Source organism: Portunus trituberculatus, chromosome 35 (assembly GCF_017591435.1).
Source record: "Portunus trituberculatus isolate SZX2019 chromosome 35, ASM1759143v1, whole genome shotgun sequence".
In the NCBI taxonomy this organism is placed as follows: Eukaryota; Metazoa; Arthropoda; class Malacostraca; order Decapoda; family Portunidae; genus Portunus; species Portunus trituberculatus.
The window spans coordinates 19,698,209-19,718,614 of record NC_059289.1 but is presented as its reverse complement, the minus strand read 5'-3'; the positions used below and the strand labels follow the sequence as shown (position 1 = coordinate 19,718,614).

At 40.8% G+C, this 20,406-nt stretch overlaps 1 protein-coding gene across 2 annotated transcripts in view; it reads right to left on the bottom strand.

Moving 5' to 3' along the window:
• The window catches only part of LOC123513289 (collagen alpha-2(IV) chain-like), a 208,483-nt gene that overhangs the window by 85,363 nt on the left and 102,714 nt on the right, over positions 1–20,406 (bottom strand). Inside the window, exon 3 of one of the 2 annotated variants that reach the window (XM_045270367.1) lies at positions 686–2,134. In XM_045270367.1, the coding sequence (XP_045126302.1) occupies positions 686–2,134 (1,449 nt within the window). The remainder of the gene's footprint in view (positions 1–685; positions 2,135–20,406) is intronic. The other variant, XM_045270369.1, reaches the window with a different exon arrangement.

Here is a 20,406-nt window from a genome sequence, read left to right as displayed (position 1 = left end):
TCTTGAGGCCCCCTATGGATGTATAAAGAAAACGGGCCCCCCTTTCTTTCCCCACTATATTGAATTAGTCCATCTCTGCTTAAGCAGAAAGACAGGATTCAGGAAGAGAGGTGCATCCCTAGAATAAAAGGTGCATAGGGAGGAGGGGGGCATGCCTACCTTTGCCTAGGGTCCCCAAATTCCTAAATCTGCCCCAGAGCTTGATCATAACTCCAGAAAAGGTAACAAAATTGACTCTAGTTTGGGATGATCCAATCATCTTTTCATCATAAATTGCATAATGTTAAGAGCTTGCATACAGTAGCAGTAAAAATGAATACTAAAAATGATAAAAATATTGCTGTCACCTGCAAATTATGCATTATTATAATTATTTACCTATATATTCATCTTTTACAACATAGTTACCTTGATGTTTCAAAACTAAGACAGTACCTCCTAACAGAAGACTGATTTGGGCATTTCATGAACTGCTACCCAAAAAGTGTTATCCCTTCGAAACTTTAAAATTGTGGCTGCAATGTAAATACATACGAATTGTTTTGAGCACACGCTTTTCAAATTTTGCTTAGTGTGAAGTCATCTTCTGCATGTTAGCAATATTATAAATGGTGACCACCCCCTCCAAACATGGTACCTTACATAAAATATTGTTAGCAGAGATCACACTAAGATAAATACTTACCCTTGAACCCTTCTCTCCAATGCATTTGCATCCACCTGTGTTGCAGTCCTCGCCTCCACACTCTTGCTGCAGTTCGGCACCAGAGCCAGGGTAGCCTGAAGGTCGCGGCTGCACCTGTGGTCTCACACCAGTAGTATCATCATAGCCATAACCACCACCACCACCGCCATATCTGTCACTTCCACCATAACCGCCACCTACGCCTCCACTGCCACCATACCTGTCTCCACCACCATAGCCACCACCGGCGCCTCCACTGCCACCGTAGCTGTCACTTCCACCGTAGCCGCCACCAGCACCTCCACTGCCGCCATAGCTGTCTCCACCACCATAGCCGCCACCAGCACCTCCACTGCCGCCATAGCTGTCTCCACCACCGTAGCCGCCACCAGCACCTTCACTGCCGCCATAGCTGTCTCCACCACCATAGCCGCCACCAGCACCTCCACTGCTGCCATAGCTGTCTCCACCACCATAGCCGCCACCAGCACCTCCACTGCCGCCATAGCTGTCTCCACCACCATAGCCGCCACCAGCACCTCCACTGCCGCCATAGCTGTCTCCACCACCATAGCCGCCACCAGCACCTCCACTGCCACCATAGGTGTCTCCACCACCATAGCCGCCACCAGCACCTCCACTGCCGCCATAGCTGTCTCCACCACCATAGCTGCCACCAGCGCCTCCACTGCCACCATAACTGTCCCCGCCACCATAACCTCCACTGGCGCCTCCACTGCCGCCATAGTTGTCTCCACCACCATAGCCGCCACTGGTGCTCCCACTGGTGCCATAGCTGTTTCTGCCACCGTAAACACCACCAACGTTTCCACTGCTGCCATAGCTATCACTTCCACTGTAGCCACTGCCGGCACCTCCACTGTCGCTGCCACCATATCTTCCACTTTCGTAGCTAGTACCAGAACCAGTTCTTCCATAGTCTCCTCGTACTTCATTTTCATTTAGTCTATCATCCACATCCTGACCATCTCTATCACCTCTGTCACCATCTTTACTGTAGGTCCACCATGTCCTGTAACTGGTTGAATTATGGGTGCTTCCAGAACTGTATCCTCCATCATCATTGGAATTATAGTTATCACCCCCATCACTGTTGTCAGACCTGCTACCAACTCTCCTATTACTATAATCATATCTTCTATCACTAGGACTAGCATGGCCACTGTCACCAGTTCGGTCTCCGTAGCTATAGGTGCTGTTGTACCAATATCGTCTGGTGTTATATGGTTCATCAGCACTAAGGTTGGCACTGGCACTAAGACCAAATCCATCATCTGTCTTGTCAATATCAACTTCATTCACATCATAATAATCATTGTAATTATCTTCTACTTCGGCGTCGCTCTGATGTGCCACATCCCCCAGCGCAGCATGTGGCACCTCAGCTGGAGCATCAGTGGTGTCACCTCCCCAGAAACTCCAGTCCTGTGAAAAGAGAAAATATACTGTTAATATCATCCTCCATCGCCTTTATATATATACATATATATATATATATATATATATATATATATATATATATATATATATATATATATATATATATATATATATATATATATATATATATATATATATATATATATATATATATATATATATATACAAACACACACACATACACATATAAGAAAGGAAGGAAGGAAGAACTTTTAAATTACAAACTGGTATCACTAACTAGTGTAATATGAAAGATGTGTGAAGGAGTAATAAGGAACAATGGATCGAGTTTCTTGAAGACAACAAATTATTATCAAATAGCCAATTTGGTTTTAGAAAAGGTCGGTCGTGTGTAACAAATTTACTGAGTTTCTACTCTAGAATAGTTGATAGAGTACAAGAGAGGGAGGGATAGACTGACTGTATTTATTTGGATTTAAAAAAGGCATTTGATAAAGTGCCACCTGAAAGATTACTGTTGAAGTTAGAGAAGGGTGGCTTAAAAGGAAGCACATTGAAATGGATGGAAAATTATTTTGAGGGGGAGAGAAATAAGGACAGTAGTTAAAGATATGAAGTCCAAGTGGAGAGCAGTAGAAAGTGGAGTGCCACAGGGGTCAGTATTGGCGCCAATACTTTTTCTCATATATATACAAACGACATGCCAGAGGGAGTGAACAGCTACATAAATCTGTTTGCGGATGATGTGAAACTGTGCAGAGTTATAAAGCAAAAAAGAGGATTGTGAAATACTGCAGGAAGACCTAAATAAGATCTGAAAATGGAGTAAAAAGTTGGAGATGGAATTCAATGTGGACAAAAGCTATGTCATGGAAATGGGAAAGAGTGAAAGATGACCTGTGGGAATCTATAAGATGAGAAATGGAGTAGAACTAAAGAAAGTAAAAAAGGAAAAGGACTTGGGAGTGACGATGGAAGAAAACAATCAACCAGTAAGCCATATCGATAAAATTTTCAGAGACATATAATTTGCTAAGGAATATTGGATTAGCATTTCACTACATGGACAAAGAAATAATGAAGAAATTGATAAGTACTATAATAAGACCCAGACTGGAATATGCAGGAGTTGTGTGGAAACACATAAGGAAGTTGGAGAGACTACAAAAAATGGCTACAAGAATAGTTCCAGAATTTGAAGGGATGACATATGAGGAGAGACTAAAGACTATGGATCTACCAACCCTGGAACAGAGAAGGGAGAGAGGGGATCTGATACAAGTTTGTAAATTGATTAACGGAATGGTTCAAGCGGATAATGAGAAATTGATCCTGAGAGAAGAATATGACATTTGAAGCACAAGATTGCGTATACATAAAAAACTGAGGAAGGGAAGATGTCTGAGAGATATTAAAAAATATAGTTTCCCGCAAAGATGTGTTGAGACTTGGAACAGTTTGAGTGAGGAAGTGGTATCAGCAAAGAGTGTGCATAGCTTTAAAGAAAAAATTGGATAAGTGTAGATATGGAGATGGGGCCACACGAGCGTAAAGCCCAGGCTCTGTAAAACTACAACTAGGTAAATACAACTAGGTAAATAAATACACACACACATAAAGCGTCCTTTTTTTGGTGGCCCAAAATCATGTAACTAGTTATGCTACCTACATCTGCTTCTGACTATCGATATGTTTGCTTCCAGAAACAAACCTAAACAAATATATAGGTTTGCTCTTTGAGCAAAACAAATGTGCTGCAGTAAAGTGGGTGGAGTTTATGGAGAGGTGAGGGGAATTTACATCGACAGGCCAATCACTGGCGTTGTATCATAAATCCTTGAAAAAATGTGACAAAGAATATGTAATGTAAAGATCTTAAAAAGCCATTTATAGGAAACATATATTCTATGAGAAGTATGTTTTTCTACTTTATTAAAGAAAATAACTGCTGAAATTATTCTAAGAGACATGAACGTTAGTATCTTTGTACACTCAATCAAGGAAATAAATCTTTCATTGAGATCCGAAAGCATTTGAACTAAAGGTGGGTGTGTCTGTATAGCATCCTCATGGTCCTGACTTAGTTTATGAAATAATTAATTTGTCTTTGTCATAATGTATTACAAAAGCATTTCCACTTATAAAATAGGTAAAAACATTAAATAAATGCATCATAATATGCATTATATCACACAGACATTGTAATGAAGTGGACCAGCTGCTTTCACAACTGGTTTGGGGTCATCTTAACTTCATCAAAGTGAACACCAAAAAACTAATCCGCAGACCCTCCTGCATGGGTAATAGACACAGTATACAAGTGCATTTTTATAAATCCAGCATAGCATCTTAAATACAAAAATCCATTGCCAATACAGGTGCAAGTAAGCTCAAAGTAGGTACCAAATAATAAGTCCAGCCCAGTTTCCTCATCAACACAAATAAAATAGTCATCACTAAATTTTTTTTTTTTTCTGTTGCCCTTGGCCAGTTTTCCCTCTTACATAAAAAAAAAAGCTTCCTGTTTGGTGTAATGGCCGATTCCCATGTGGCCCGGTGGCATCCTTAATAAACATTTAATGACTGCCTGAAGGACATTGCTGAGGTGACAAAGGAGGGGAGGAAGACAAGGGATCGTCAGAGCCAGAGTAAACTACCTCCACACTATTACCAGCTTTCCAAAGATCACAAGCTTACCTTCTTTCAGTGCTGCCAGATCAAGTTGCAAAAAGTTTCCTGTTTTGCCTAAAAATATTTCCCTATTTAGCGCAGCATTTCCCTGTCGTAATTTTTAACTTCTTACATACGTACATACACACATTGATGTGTGTGTGTGTATATATATATATATATATATATATATATATATATATATATATATATATATATATATATATATATACACACACACACACACACACACACACACACACGAATATCATATAGCTGTCATAAGTTCAGCTATCAAGCAGGGATGAGGGAAGGAAGGGGAGGGACGATATACGGATCTCATACGTGTCATGACACTGGGTGAATACGGGTCTCTATCGGTCTCGTAGAAAACAGGTTCAGCTAAACATAAACATAAACATAAACATAAATAATAGGATAACAAAGGGCCACCAGGGCCCATCTAGGTTATCCTGTATCAGTCGCACAGCGACCTCGTCATCAGTACTTAAAGATACACTTACAAGTACACAATACATTATATACTAATTCTAAATATTTGTCCCATTAACAGGGCTAAGTCCTGCAGCGAATTCCTCTACAATCTGTAATCCCCATACATGGGGATCATGTCTTGTTTAACTATAGTAAATTTCTTATAAAAACTATCATGCAGTGCTATACATAATTATAAATCTAATAAATTTAAGTGCTTATCTAATCTGTTTTTAAACATTGTCAAACTAGTGCTATTTACAACCGTCTCTGGCAATGCATTCCAGAAGTCTACCACCCTATGACTAAAGAAATATTTTCTTATATCTAACCTGCAGCCTTGCTTTCTAATCTTCCTGCCATGATTTCTAGTCCTACTTCCCTCCTCTAAGGTAAAGAAAGATCTCACATCTATGTAGTTTGTATCTGAGAACATTTTAAATAACTCTATCATATCCCTCTTATACATCTCCTCTCAAATGAAAACATGTTTAATTCCTTTAATCTATCTCTATACTCCAGGCGCTTTAATGCTGGTATCATCCTAGTTGCTCTTCTCTGAACTGCTTCTAACATGTTGATATCCTGCCTATAGTGGGGTGACCAGGCCTGTATGCAATACTCTAAATGGGGCCTAACATAGGAATTATATAAGCTACACCACTTCCTTACTTTTATAACTAACATTTCTATTTATAAAACCCAGGATCCTATTTGCCCTATTTCTTGCTTCTAAACATTGCTTTGAAAATTTCATAGTCCTGTCTATCACTACTCCTAAATCCTTTCCTTCCTCTACTGCCTCTAGCCAACATCCCTCCATCTCATAGTTAAAGTTTGTGTTGTCTTTACCTAAATGCATAACCTGACACTTTTAGAATTAAACTCCATCTGCCACCTGTCTGCCCATGCTATCAGCCTGTCCAGGTCTCGTTGTATTCTGTAATTGTCCTTTTCACCCTGTACTGCACATGCTATCTTAGTATCATCTGCAAACTTTGATACTTTGCTACTAATTCCTATATCTAAATCGTTAATGTACACCAAGAAAAGAAGAGGTCCTAGCACTGATCCTTGGGGTACCCACTAACCACTTCCTTCCACTCAGACATTGCCCCATTTAATACTACTCTCTGTTTCCTATCAGAAAGCCATTCACTAATCCAATCAACTAACCTACCCCTATCCCATGTAGTCTCAATTTGTACACTAGCCTCCTATGCGGTACCTTATCAAACGCCTTGCTAAAATCTAGATATATAACATCTATGCTATTTCCATCATCTAACTCCTTGGTAATATATTCTAAGATATCGAGCAAATTTGTAAGACAGGACCTCCCTGATCTAAAGCCATGTTGGGTATCTCTAATTAATCTATTCTCATTTAAATGCTCCCAAATACTACCCTTAATGATTTTCTCTAGTATCTTACATACTATACTAGTTAAACTGATCGGTCTATAATTATTCGCATCATCCTTCCTACCTTTTTAAATATTGGAGTAACATTAGCTAACTTCCAGTCCTGAGGTATCTCAGCAAACCTAAGTGATCTTTCAAAGATTAACTTAAGTGCTTCAGAAATACTGTCTACACCCTCCCTAAGTACTCTGGCATGTAGCTCATCAGGACCACTAGCTTTCCTATCGTCTAGTTCAAGAATAAATTTCCTAATAATTCCCGGTTTTATATCAATATTTTCTAAAGCTCTTAAACTACTCGTCGCACTGTTTGTAACAGGATTTCCTATTCTTTCCTAGTAAATACTGAAGAAAATTGTTCATTCAATAATTCTACTATGTCTTCATTTTGATCCACTACTACACCATCTTTTCTGAGTGGTCCAATCCTATCCTTATTTCTTTTATCACTGACCTTGTAATAACTATATAATTTTTGGGATCTTTACTCCCAGCTCTAGCTAGTTTTATCTCTGCCTGCCTTTTACTTTTTTTATAACCTTACTCAAATCATCTCTGACCTGTCTGTACCTAATCAAATCTACATCTTCCCACTTTTCTGCAACTCTCTGTATGCCCTCTTCTTCTCTCTGATCTGGCTACCTATCTCATGAGTCCACCATAATGGCTTCCTGTTTCTCTGCCTTATATCTTTGTAAGGGATACACTGCATCACTATACCCTTTACTACAACCTTAAAAATATCCCACATCTCCTGTGCAGTTTTATTTCCAAAACTATCTTCCCAGTTTACCTCTCCTAATAACTGACGTAACCTACCATAATTGCCTTTCTGATAGTTTGGGACTCTAGTCTTATTCACTATATTATCCCTACTGGAATTAATGATAAATCTAATTATATGATGGTCACTGTTTGCTAAAGTCTCTCCTACCTCAACTTCCTTTAAACAATGCTCAATATTTGTTAGTACTATGTCTAAAACCTTCCTCCCCCTAGTAGGTTTATCTACCATCTGCACTAAATAGTTATCCTGAAAACTTTCCATAAACTTATTTTCACTAGCATCTCCTACCATCCTCTCCCAGTTTACTGACTTAAGATTAAAATCCCTAAGATAATTGTCTGACTAGTACACCCCTATTTATCTCATCTACCATAAGGTTGTCTACATCTGCTGACTGGTTAGGTGGTCTATAAAAGCTCCTACTCTAATAACCTTACTTTTGTTTACTCTAACATCCAGCCATAAGGACTCTACTCTGTTATCTACCTTAATACCATTAACCTGACTGGAAATGAAGGATTTTTTACATAAATAACTACTCCTCCACCTATCCTACCAATTCTCTGGTGTAAATACATAATGTATCCATCTACTTCATATTCTTTCCTATTTTCCTAAACTTTTCCTCATTTACCCATGCCTCTGTGACACATACAACATCTAAGTCCTCCTCAACTATATAACTAGATAACTCGTCCTTCTTGTTCCTAAGACTCCTGGCATTTACATAAAAACATTTAAGTCCTGCTACCTTCCTAGATGCTGTCTCCTTATTTGGAATCCTAATCTTATTCTCTCCTATTTGCACCTGGAAATCTTTCCTAATCTTTTCACTATCTCTGTTTATCCTATCTAATTTATGTCTAGCATCTTTCTTCTGGAATGCATTTGCTACCTCACCCCCTACACTCCATCCCAACTCCCCCTCCAGACATCCACTCAGCACATCCACACCCTTCCTACTCAGATGCACACCATCCCTAGCATACAAATCCCTTCGCCCATAGAACCTATCCCATACATCCACAAAGCTGACACCCACATCCTTACACATCCCTTTTACCCGGTCATTCACACCAATGGCTCTAGACAACCATTCCCTGCTAACATACACACGAGGCAAGATTCCTGACACTACACACCTCCTACCACTCTCCCTTATCTTGCCTAACATTTCCCGAAATCTTGCCACTAACTCCTCCGACCCACCTGCTCTGACATCGTTCCCACCTACGTGCAAAACTACTACACCCTTCCTCTCCATCCCCCGAACCGTCTTCTGCACCTCCTCACTCACTGCCTTCACACCTGCACCAGGCATACACACGTTCGTCCTCCTATCCCTGTCTTTCCCACAGAAAGTGCTATCTAAATACCTAACCTAGCAAGGGCGAGGGAGGAAAGGGAAGGGACTATATCTGGTCTCGTACAAGTCATGACGCTTTTTGGGGATGAGGGAAGGAAGAGTGAACGGTAGAGGAAGGATATAGTGATCGAGAGAGACCTTAGAAGTGGATTGAAATTCAATTGAGAGGGAAATTGATAAAAATTAATACAAATAATTATTGTATGGATGACGGGTGAAGAGGATGGGAGGAGGACAAGGGTGGGGACTGCGGATGAAGGGTGTGAGTCCGTTGGTCAAATTTTCCCTAGATTTTGGAACATTTTGAATTTTCTTCCCTGTTTCCCTGTTGAGACCTAAATTTCCCTAAAACAGGGAAATCTCCCTGCATCTGGCAGCTCTGCCTTCTTTCTCTGACCACGCTCCACCTCCTTACCCTCTGTGCATGTCTTTCTTTCTCTCCCTCAATTTTTATATAAATTGATGTGTTTCCAAAATTCTTCTAACTTTTGTTTCACATCGCCGCTGAAGTTAAAATTAAGGTGTGTTCTTTAAGAAAAAAAATAAATAAAAAGTGTTGTCCCATCCTAAACATGGTATCTTGAAGGAAAGTGTGGCCCTGCCAAGTGCCAATACCTCACAGGCCCGTATCTTATGAAGGCTCGATATAGAGTATTGCCTTGGTGCAAACTCGCCATATGGCCACCCTCACAGACAATCTAAGGCACTAATATGTATCGTGAACTAGTACTTCTTGGAAGAAATTCTTGAGAGAGAGAGAGAGAGAGAGAGAGAGAGAGAGAGAGAGAGAGAGAGAGAGAGAGAGAGAGAGAGAGAGAGAGAGAGAGAGAGAGAGAAATCGGCATGACAAAATTTGCTCGTTATGTCATCTAGATTCGAGCCCGCTTCATACTAAATTATCCTCTCAGTTAAAGGAAGAAGGAAAGGAGATTGTAGACCTCCAAAGATCCATAAATGAAGACAAAATTCAAGTGATTACAGTTTGTTCATGTGTCATTGTCATCTGCTGCAGTTTCGTCAACCACGGCTCTCTCTCTCTCTTTCTCTCTCTCTTTCAGGGCTCCCACTTTTGGGGAAAATGGCACTAGATTGGGAAATTTCACCACTTTTAGTGACAAATCTAGGGAAATCGGTAACTCTGGGGAAATTTGGGCTCTATGGTTCCATATTAAAAATATTAAAACAAAACCTTAAATCTAAACATTTTCGTGTAAAAATATTGTCAACATCTTGCTGTAGTTTCAAGAATTTTGCCAAGTGCCTATTCACAACATTCTCAATATTTCACAGACTCGTTGGTTGTCATTGGAGAATGTTGTGAATAGAGTGCTTGAGCAATGGCCTGCTCTTCAACTGTACTTTACTGAGAAAGTGGCAGATAAAGTAGATCCATCTAACACTGTAAAGACTATTCTGAATGCCCTTAATAACAACTATTGCAAAGCACAGCTTGAGTTTATGAGCTATCAACTGCATAGGGTTAATGCTTTTAACACCTTTTTTCAAAGTTCAGCTCCTCTATTGCACAGGCTGCGAGATGAAGTCACAAAGCTCCTGAAGGAAGTGCTATGTCACTTTATCAAGATGGATATTGTTAGGAGTCAAGATCCCTTCACTCTTGATATTCATGCTCCTCAAAATAAAATCAATGTGGAAAATGTATATGTAGGAGTAGCTGCAACTGCCACTTTGTTTGGATGTCTTGGGGATAATCAGGGTCCACAAGGAGTGAGGCATGAAAGACAAACTTGTCAGTCATTCTTGGTAGAGCTAGTTAAGCAAACCAGAATGAGATTTTCAGTTGTGAAACACAAAAACTTTGATTATCTCAAGTTCCTCTATCCAGTGAATGCTGTCAAATGTCAACCTGCCTCATTGTTTGAAGTGTATAAATCATTCACATTTCTTGAAGATGTTGCTCCATTACAGCTTGTGGATAGAGAATGGAGGAAGCAGGGAATTGAAGAAGATCCAATGATTAAATGTAATCAAAGTGATATTGAATTTTGGAAAGAGCGTCTTAGTTTAAAGTCCTTCAGTGGAGATCTTAAGTACAAAAACTCAGGTGAGGTTGTTGGATGCCTAATGTCACTGCCATTTACCAATGCTCCTGTTGAAAGACTGTTCAGTTCTCTAAAATTGATTAAGAGTGATGTCAGAAATAGTTTGAAGAGAGAGAGTGTTGTTGGGTTGTTTCATACTAAGGAGGGTTTAGCTAAGTATGGAAAATCTGCAGGAGTTGAAACTGGAAGAGCACAATGAGTTGCTGAAACTAGTGAAAAATGTCAAGTGAAGTACAACTAATGATGAAGCACACCAAATAATAATGGATAATTTTAAGATCTAAGTCATTTTGTGATGAGTAAGGGTTAGAGGTGCTTTAGACATAAGGAGCAGTATATAATCTACAGTTACCAAGGACCCAAGGTACACATTTATACACCCATTCTGTGATGGAAGAATCAGTATTTACCCAAACCAAAGTATTGTACTGTATTGCAACTATTTTGTGATAAATAGTTTTATTTTTACCTATTCTTAGTTGTAGTTTTGTACACTGTGATAATTTGTACACACATCTGTGATGGATGAAAAGCATTATACAAAGGTGCATTCAATTTGTGATGAAACATTTATTTTTCCTACTGATAGTCTTTTATTTCTAGAATGTGATAACTTATAGAAAAAAACATTAAAAAACATGATTTTTGGAACAAGTATATTGTTTATTTCACTGATCCTATGTAATTTTATCCTAGTATTCTATACTTCTTGCGAATTTCATATTAACCGGTAGTATAATTTGTATATAAATTGAGTTTTACACGTTAAGACAAGGATTTGGATTTTTGGGGAAATTTGGTCCAATCTGGGGAAATCTGGACATCTGTCTAGGGAAATCCTGAAAAAGCAAAGTGGGAGCCCTGCTCTCTCTCTCTCTCTCTCTCTCTGGCAGTGCTAATATCCTTGCTTGCCTAACAACATTCAAACGGAAATGCACAGGGCCGTTTCTAGCTATAGGCGGACAAGGCGATTGCTTAGGGCCCCCAAGCCACCAGGGGGCCCCCCTGGGTAGCTTGGAAAATTTAAATTTCCTAAGTCACCCAGGGGCTCCGACGAAAAATTGAAATCTAGGGCCCCCCCAAACAGCATCTAACTTAGGGACCCCACAAAGCTAGAAACGGCCCTGGAAATGCATAACTAGCAATTCACTTCGGCAGGCCGCAGGTCCAGCCACCCTGGGATCCCAATTCACTATGAGTGTCACTTCGGTGACTCTGACAGGCAAGCAGTCGCCAGTCTCCACCTTATTATAAGTTTTCTAAATCGTATACGAACACAACGAATTACAAGGGTATCTGGCATGCAAGAGTAGGTAAATATGGGCATTTTTTGGTTTGTTTATTCTGTCAGATGTGTTTTATCTGCACGGCCACGTGGGAACTTTGGATTGGTGGGGAGGTGGGGAAGAACTGTCATTACGATAAAAAGAAAAAAAATAGTTACAAGTATCTGACCAGTCCGTTATTTAGCAAAATCCGTTATTGCGAGGTCCGTTATCGCGAGGTATCACTGTGTGTGTGTATATATATATATATATATATATATATATATATATATATATATATATATATATATATATATATATATATATATATATAGAGAGAGAGAGAGAGAGAGAGAGAGAGAGAGAGAGAGAGAGAGAGAGAGAGAGAGAGAGAGAGAGATAAAGAAATGAATATCTGCAAGGCAAGATGGTATTTATGCTTGTGGTGCTACGAAAATTCTCTCTCTCTCTCTCTCTCTCTCTCTCTCTCTGTAAAAGTGTCAAAGAAACTGTTTAACTGTTTTATACATCATTTTTTTTTTTATTTTTTTTTTTTTTTATCAAATAGTATCTGTGCTTCCTGGGTTGAAGGGCAGGGCAGTGGGTTGGGAACTTGGGACTATGTGTGTGTTGTGTCTTGTGGTGCTCACCAGTCAACGCTTGCCACACACACACACACACACACACACACAAACTCTCTCTCTCTCTCTCTCTCTCTCTCTCTCTCTCTCTCTCTCTCACACACACACACACACACACACACACACACACACACTATGAATTTGAGAAGAGTTATTATTAGGTATCGGGCATTTACATATTCTATACACATACGAGAGAGAGAGAGAGAGAGAGAGAGAGAGAGAGAGAGAGAGAGAGAGAGAGAGAGAGAGAGAGAGAGAGAGAGAGAGAGAGAGAGAGAGAGAGAGAGAGAGAGAGAGAGAGAGAGAGAGAGAGAAGCATGAAGGTGGGGAAGAGGGACGGGAATGGGAATGTGGAGGGGAAGAGGAAGAAGGAAGGCCTGAACACGTCAGAGGCAGCTCTAGCCGATGATAGATGACCTGGAAAAGACGATGACAAGTCCTTTTTGTTGAAATATTTACCTACGTTATGTACTTTATATATTTGCTAATATCAAATAAAACTTGCCATTTAGGTGCCTATTCGTTCACTATCTCTCGTAAGTTTTCTTCAAGACAGATGCATCAGAACTTGAAATAACTTATCTACCTTTCTACATATATGTTGTCCACAGATTTACGAACAACGCTTCTTATTCTATTATCTTTTTTTTTCTTTCTATGCAAGAGGGAAGGTTACCAAGGACAACAAAATATTAAGAAGAAGGCCCACTTAAACTGCAAGTTCCCTAAAACATAAGAGAGGACTTAGCCAGAAAACAAGGACAAATGTCTTGAAACTTCCTTCTTAAAATAAGTCAAGTCGTAGGAAGATGGAAATACAGAAGCAGGCAGGGAGTGCCAGAGTTTACCAGAGAAAGGTATGAATGATTAAAAAAACTGGTTAACGCTTGCAGTAAAGAGTTGGACGGAATAGGGGTGAGAGGAAAAAAAACTTGTGCAACGAGGCCGTAGGAGGAGGAGGAGGCATACAGTTAGCAAGATTAGTAGAGCAGTTAGCATGAAAATAGCGATAAAAGATAGAAAGAGATGCAACATTTTGGCGGTGAGAAAGAGGCTGAAGACAGTCAGTCAGAGGAGAGGAGTAGATGATACGAAGAGTTTTTTTTATTCTTTTTATTCCACCCTATCTAATAAAACTGTGTGGGCAGAATGCCACCAAACATGCGAAAAGTGCTCCATACAAGGACGGATAAGGCCCTTGTACAAAGTTAGCAGCTGGAGGGGTACGAAAAACTGGCGGAAAAGCCGCAGAACGTCTAACTTCATAAAAGCTGTTTTAGCAAGAAATGAGATGTGAAGTTTCCCGTTAAGATTGTGAGTAAAAGATAGACCGAGGATATTCAGTGTGGAAGAGAGAGACAGTTGAGTATCATTAAAGAAGAGGGGATAGTTGTCTGGAAGATTGTGTCGAGTTGATGATGGAGGAATTGAGTTTTAGAAACATTGATCACTACTAAGTTTTCTCTGCACCAATCAGAAATCTTAGAAAGATCATAAATCAGGCGTTCTGTAGCGTCCCTGTGTGATCTGGTAACTTCCTGAAGGATTGATCGTCTCTGAAAGGACGTGGAAAGATGTAGGGTGATATCATCAGCGTAGGAGTGGATAGGGCAAGAAGTTTGGTTAAGAGGGTCATTAATGAATAATAGAAAGAGAGTGGGTGACAGGACAGAACGCTGAGGTCCACCACTGTTAATAGATTTAGGAGAACAGTGGCCGTCTACCACAGCTACAATAGAACAGTCGGAAAGGAAACTTGTGGTAAAGTTGCAGACAGAAAAATAGAAACCGTAGAGGGCAGTTTTAAGGTCAAAGCTTTGTGCCAGACTCTATCAAAAGCTTTTGATATGTCTAACGCGACAGCACCGAAATCTCTCAAAGAGGATGACCAAGACTCAGTAATGAACACCAAAAGATCACCAGTAGAGCGACTATCATGGAAGCCATACTGGCGATCAGATACAAGATTGTGAAGTGACAGATGTTTAAGAATCTTCCTATTGAGGATAAATGAAAAAACTTTAGACAAGCAAGAGATTAAAGCTATAGGACGGTAGTTTGAAGGATTAGAACGGTCACCCTTTTTAGGAACAGGCTGAATGTAGGCAAACTTCTAGCAAGAAGAAAAGGTAGAAGTCGACAGACACAGCTGAAAAGTTCAGCCAGGCAAGGTGCAAGCACGGAAGCACAGTTTTTGAGAGCAATAGGAGGGACCCCATCAGGTCTATAAGCTTTCCAAGGGTTTAGGCCAGCGATGGCATGGAAACTATCATTACAAAGAAATTTGATTGAAGGCATGAAATAGTCAGAGGGAGGAGGAGAGGGAGGGACAAGCCCAGAATCATCCAAGGTGGAGTTTTTAGCAAAAGGTTTGAGAGAAGAATTCAGCTTTAGAGGATGAAATAAAGGATGAAATAAAGGAGGGAAAGATGAAGTCAAGTCATTAGAGATGTTTTTGGCCAAATGCCAGAAGTCTCAAGGGGAGATGGAGTTTGAAAGATTTTGACATTTTCTATTTATGAAGGAGTGTTTGGCAAGTTGAAGAAAAGATTTGGCGTGATTCTGGGCAGAAATATAGAGTGCATGAGATTCAGGAGATGGAAGGCTCAAGTACCTTTTGTGGGCAACCTCTCTATCATGTATAGCACGAGAACAGGCTGTGTTAAGCCAAGGTTTAAAAGGTTTAGGTTGAGAAAGAGAGTGAAAAATGTATGTCTCCATGCCAGACACTATCACCTCTGTTATGCGTTCAGCACACAGAGATGGGTCTCTGACACGGAAACAGTAATTATTCCAGGGAAAATCAACATAATACCTCCTCAGATCACCCCAACTGGCAGAGGCAAAACGCCAGAGGCACCTTCGCTTTGGAGGATCCTGAGGAGAAATAGGACAAGATACAGAAATGAGACTGTGATCGGAGGAGCCCAACAAAGATGAGAGGATAACAGCATAAGCAGAGGAATTACGAGAGAAATAGACAGCACAGATAGATTTAGAGAGTGACTATTGAGTTGAAGCCAGATGGTGGAAAACTCGGAGGATTCGAGAGCGTGGGCACGAGAGCAAGAAAGTCGTTGCGTACATAGATGCAACATCCCCCTTTGGAACGAAAATGAGGATAGAGAAAGTAGGAGGGAACAGAGAAGGGGCTACTGTCAGTTGCCTCAGACAGATGTGTTGTTGAGGAAAAAAAGATGAGGTTTAGTAGAGAGGTGGTGTTCTACAGATTGAAAATTAGATCTAAGACCGCAAATGTTGCAGAAGATTATGAAGAAAAGGTCTAGGGAGGTGTCAAGACATTTTGTGTCGCCACCGAGAGAACAGTCCGACCTGGGGATATTTCTGGTCTCCTCCCCAGAAGGGGACTACGAGGCTGGATTTGGAGTCGGCATTTTTTTTATTTTAAGTGAAGGGTATTTGTGGAGTAAGTGCATGTAGTTTTGTGGGAAGGAGAGTTGTCTTTAGAGAGAAGGCTGTGACTGCCCCCTGATTTGTGAGACACAAAGGGAAACTTTCAGCGAGATCACAACTAGCTTTAATTGAGAGGTCACAGCAGCCCCTGAACTAGTGCTATTAGATCTCGCTGGGAGTAGATTATCGTTTCGGTAGATGTCTTCTACCTCCTCCATCTAAATCATTAATGTGTACTGAAGGCATCTGTGGTTGTCATAATGGTGGTGGTGATGGTAGTGGTGACAAGAGTTATTATACAGTGGGGTTAAGCAAGGACGGGGTGGGGAAAAGAAGCACTGTGCCGGGGAGACGCCTGACATGTAGCCTGTGGAGTCAGATTTCTGTTCTGTCTTGGTCCTGGGAGACTCCGAGGGGCGGGAGATTTGAGGGAGGAGGGTAGAAGGCAGAGAGAGGGAACGTGAAGGACGGAGTTGTGCCACGCATGCCTTCTCTACATCCTCTTTACTGCTAAAAGGGATTTACATAGGACATTTTCCCATCCATGCTTATAGCCAACTGAAAGGAGGGGATTTTCAGCCGGAGAGCAGTTTGGCTCGGTAGTTGCTGCATCAAAACGTAAACAATCAAGATAGATGAAGTCGTCCGACGAGATGGTTGATGTAATTGTCGTCCGACGAGATGGTTGATGTAATTGTCGTCCGACGAGATGGTTGATGTAATTGTCGTCCGACGAGATGGTTGATGTAATTGGATTTTTTTAAGGAAAAAAGAAACATTTGAGGCTTGGCTTTCTAAGTGATGACGTGAAAAACCAATTACTTTACATATTATACATAAGGGTATAGTCAATGATTATTACTAAGACTCTTTCCAGCAATATTCCTCCTATTTTCAATTTTATTTTAAAATTATAATGGGTGGAAGCTGGAGAGAGAGAGAGAGAGAGAGAGAGAGAGAGAGAGAGAGAGAGAGAGAGAGAGAGAGTGGGAGGAAGAGTCTGCCACGGAAAATTATTCAGTCATATCCTGCATCTCTTTCTTCCTCCTTTTCCTCTTCTTCCTTTCCGCACCAATCCTCAGCTTGCTTTCTACTTAGATGTTCTCCGCTTTCCTTCTTTGTTTTCTTTGTGCCGTACCCTCTTTCCCTCTCTCTCTCTCTCTCTCTCTTTTCATGTACGCCACTGCCAGGCACTCACACCTCCCAGATCATTGCTTTACACTGTACACATTATCACCAAAAATCACCAAAAAAAGTATTAGCATTATCATTGAGCATCTTTCTAGATTCACTGTACTAGTAGCTACATATATCTCAATCTCCATCTTTCCTAAGGCCACTGTCATATGATATTCCTACACATTTCACTCTCTCGCCCTTCCTTTTCAGCTGCTACTATCATGTGCTAATACAATAGTATTTTCATATATAGAGTCTCTCATCACTTCTCAGGCCCCTCATGTCATCTGCAGCTATTTTTTCAATCTACTTCTTCTTCTAATCTCTGGCTTCGTCGGTATTTACCTCTGGGATTGTGTAGTATAGAGAAAAGGCGCTCATAGGTCCGAATTACGAAACCTTCGGGATGCCGAGAGAGTACTTAACTTTTGAGGTACGTGCGTGTTTAGTGAATAGCTCTTAGCATAGATACGGACTTCTTAAGGATTTACGAAATACGTAAATGTTTAATGAATCCCGCCCCAGATCTACTAGCTGCATCGCGTCTCTCTCAGGCTCATATTCTGAAACACTGTTTTCTTATCGTGACTATTTTCAAAGGCCACAAAAATAATCAGCCAGATTCACAAGATTGTTTCTCCTGTTAATAATATAGGAATCTTGTTAATATGCCAATGGAACCGTATAGAATCCATGTTACTTCAATGAGATTCTTTCGAAGGTAGTGGAGGTAAGGTGCATAATGGTTTAAGAGAATGGTCCTCACTTCCATCCTTCCATTTAGATTTGTCTTCCTCTGAATCTTTTCCCTTCCTCTTGGTTTCTCCGCTTCTTTTTCGCATGCCGGTGGTCAGATCTAGTAAAGGCAGATGACATAATACCACACACACACACACACACACACACACTTCTAGTACTGAGAGGGCAGTTGGTTGTGTTCCATTGGAGGGATAAGAAAAGAAAAATGATCCCGAGCTTAGTGTAGATGGGATGAAATATGGAAGCGAGGTCAAAATAAGTGGAGCAATATAAGCAGTTGTGATCAGATATGTTTAAATTTCGCAGGAGCTGAGTTGAGTGATGACTCAAACATGGACTGTGGTAAAAGCGTCATGCTAAGTACAGAAGTGATGGCAGCTTGATAAAATGGCTTCCTTGGTGTACTCCTGCATTATGGTGTGTGTGTGTGTGTGTGTGTGTGTGTGTGTGTAATACTGACGTTTTCATTGGTTATGAAACAATATTTTCTCTTGAACTCTCTTCACCACCACCACCAGCACCACCACCAGTCATTCTCTGATTATCTATACAAGCGAGTCATTCATAGGTGAGGAGGAGAAGTTGAAGGGATGATGTACCCTTTTCTTCTTTTCACCTGACCTTTTTCTGTGTGTGTGTGTGTGTGTGTGTGTAACTGAACTTTGAAAGGCGACTTGGTGTTATGCCTGATATGGTTGATGTGCGGCACACGTCACAGTTCCTTTGGCTAGCGCCGTGCCGACTGCACCTCCGCCGTGGATTGGCAACCAGCAGGCGTGCTATATGTTTACAGTACGGTCGCTATACCATAGATTTTAAAAACTATTTACATTTTTTTTTTATTTCGATTGAAGATATCCATAGAGGTGGATGCACATAAACAAATAGTGGAAGTAAAGTTTTCTCTTAATAACCAACTGAAAAAAAAACAAAAACATCTAAGTCATCATGCATTCTATTTCTATCGCAACTCTCATGTTGAGACGCAAGAAACGACCTTTGAAAGATTCAATCGCGCATGTAAATGAGATGTTACTGATGCAGACCGTTTATTGCAGTCAGGTCGTGAATTGGCGTCATGATAAAGTAAACTCATCATTAATAACTGTTAACGCTTCGTAAACTAATTTCTTGGATAACGGGAGAACTAAAATCACACAAAAAGCAAAGGTGATCTATACTCATTGGGCGCGTCTCTCTTGTTTATTGACAAAGGGAGGAGGAGGAGCAGGAAGAGGAGGAAGAGACGGTGGTGGCATGACCCAACTTTACTATAAAGACGACGCATCCATCTGGTGGTCGTGCCGCAACAACCATTTTGTCTTTCACTGCACAGCATATTTCCCGAGCGTAAGAAGCAGACAAGCACATGAACCAAAAAGGGCACACTCGAGGAAAGACGGTTGCACATTGGAGAGAAAATAAAGACAATAGCTACAGTATTGCTTCCCAGATGCCGTGAACTGGCTGCTGCAAGCCTCCTCAAGAAGTCAGCTCTCTTCCCCTTCCCCCATCTCTCTCTCTCTCTCTCTCTCTCTTGTCGTGGGAAAGAGGAAAAAGAGAAGGAGGATTCAACTTCAGAATGTATACTATAATTATACATGCAAATTTCCTGCTGTCCGTTCTTCCTGTTTCTGTGTTACTTCAATGTGACGCGGATAAAGATTAATATAACCTACAACCGCTCTCTTTGCCAGGCTTTACCATCACAACCTCATCATTACCGCCTCTGTGCTGGATCACCGCCATCATTTCGTCGCTACGCTACCACCACTGAATACACCATGGTGCTTGTCGCCTGCACACACCAAGGCCTTCATGTCATCACCACCAGGCTTAGAAAGCGGCACATCTTCTCAGAGCTGTCTTTTCTCTCATCCATCCCAACCAATAGGGAAGTTAATCGATCAGGTGCCACGAGATTGCGCACATCTAATTTGTGATCATGTGTGGTAGCCAGTGGTCTGAAGCTGAGGTGTTGATGATGACAAGTGCAGGGGAGGCAATATGATAGCAATAGTAATAGTAAGGCTCATATACAAAAGAGAGAGAGAGAGAGAGAGAGAGAGAGAGAGAGAGAGAGAGAGTGTGTTGGACCTCACCTCTCTCTCTCTCTCTCTCTCTCTCTCTCCTTGTCCCGTAAGCAAGAGACAGGACATCGCCCCTCATAAACACGTCACCACCACCACCACCGTACCGCCGCCGCCACCACCACCATCACCACCACAGTACTT